The 1,150-nt window shown below is 40.6% G+C and overlaps 1 protein-coding gene across 1 annotated transcript; it reads left to right on the top strand.

Moving 5' to 3' along the window:
• Positions 1 to 6: 6 nt before the first annotated feature.
• LOC103523125 (cullin-3-B-like) lies at positions 7 to 1,144 on the top strand (the record flags this gene model as incomplete). The annotated part of the gene is made up of 3 exons (XM_008488194.1): positions 7 to 31; positions 428 to 607; positions 1,119 to 1,144. Coding segments are annotated over exons 2-3 (206 nt in total), but the record flags the coding sequence as incomplete, so codon positions are not given.
• Between the last annotated feature and the right edge of the window lie 6 nt (positions 1,145 to 1,150).

The following is a 1,150-nucleotide window of genomic DNA, read 5'->3' as shown; positions in this document are numbered from 1 at the left end:
TTTCCTGCAACAGTCTGCTGAATTCTATAAGGTAAGAAGGTTTTACATTAATTATAATGAACTCTTTAGTGGCGAGGTAACGCCGGAGGCGTTCTCTACCACTTAACCCTTAGAGATCCATTATTATGTGGACACTTTCTCAAGCACACACTTGTGACATATAAGAGCTGCCTTAGAGATCCATTATTATGTGGACACTTTCTCAAGCACACACTTGTGACATATAAGAGCTGACAATGTTGTAATACGAAACCGGTCCTCATCAAAAACAAGTAACTGAAGTACATAAAGTTCCATTCTTCCCTCTACAATGGGAGAAAAACTTACAAATAATGGCAAAATTTTGCACATTGTAAAACATTTCGAATTTTTTACTTACCTATCCTAACTTTTAATGTTCCACTCGGATCGTCGTTTTATTTTCCAGATGGAATCTCAAAGGTTTCTCGCTGAGAACAGTGCCTCAGTTTACATCAAGAAGGTAGAGGCTCGCATCAATGAGGAGGCAGAGAGAGCTAAACACTATCTAGACGAGAGTACAGAGTCGAGAATAGTCGAGGTTGTGGAGGAAGAACTAATCAAGAAACACATGAGAACTATAGTCGAGGTAAACGGAACCCTCCACCGTTGAACTAGTTTTGTACTGGATTGTATGTACAAGAATGTACTAGACCAGGGATTTCCAACTAGCGGCACGCAGGCCACATGTGGCCCGCCAGACCATTTTTGTGGCCCGCGAAGCTTTTTAGTGGGTCCCGTCGGGCTTCATATTTGCTGTTTTACTATGGGGCGAACTCCGAAAATGTAGTGCATCCACACCCCCCTCAAGATAATCCTTTTTTAATTGTAATTGACCTGTGTATAACAGTTTTGATATTGATATACACCAAATAAATAAATAAAATAAATAAAAATAAAAAATCCTGGTTATGGGTCTGCTCCCCTGTGTATGTGGCCCTCAAAGTACCTGCCTATGTAGTATGTGGCCCGCATATACACGAAATTTGGAAATCCCTGTACTAGACTGATTCCTCTTGTCTTGTTGTTCCCTTTTAAACACATTTCTCTCTTGTGTTGTTCCCTTTTCAACCTATTTCCTTCTTGTCTCATATCCTCAGATGGAGAATTCGGGCGTGATTCACATGCTGCA

This window comes from Diaphorina citri, unplaced genomic scaffold (genome assembly GCF_000475195.1).
Source record: "Diaphorina citri unplaced genomic scaffold, Diaci psyllid genome assembly version 1.1 scaffold15643, whole genome shotgun sequence".
In the NCBI taxonomy this organism is placed as follows: Eukaryota; Metazoa; Arthropoda; class Insecta; order Hemiptera; family Psyllidae; genus Diaphorina; species Diaphorina citri.
This window is presented reverse-complemented; position numbering and strand designations above follow the sequence as displayed.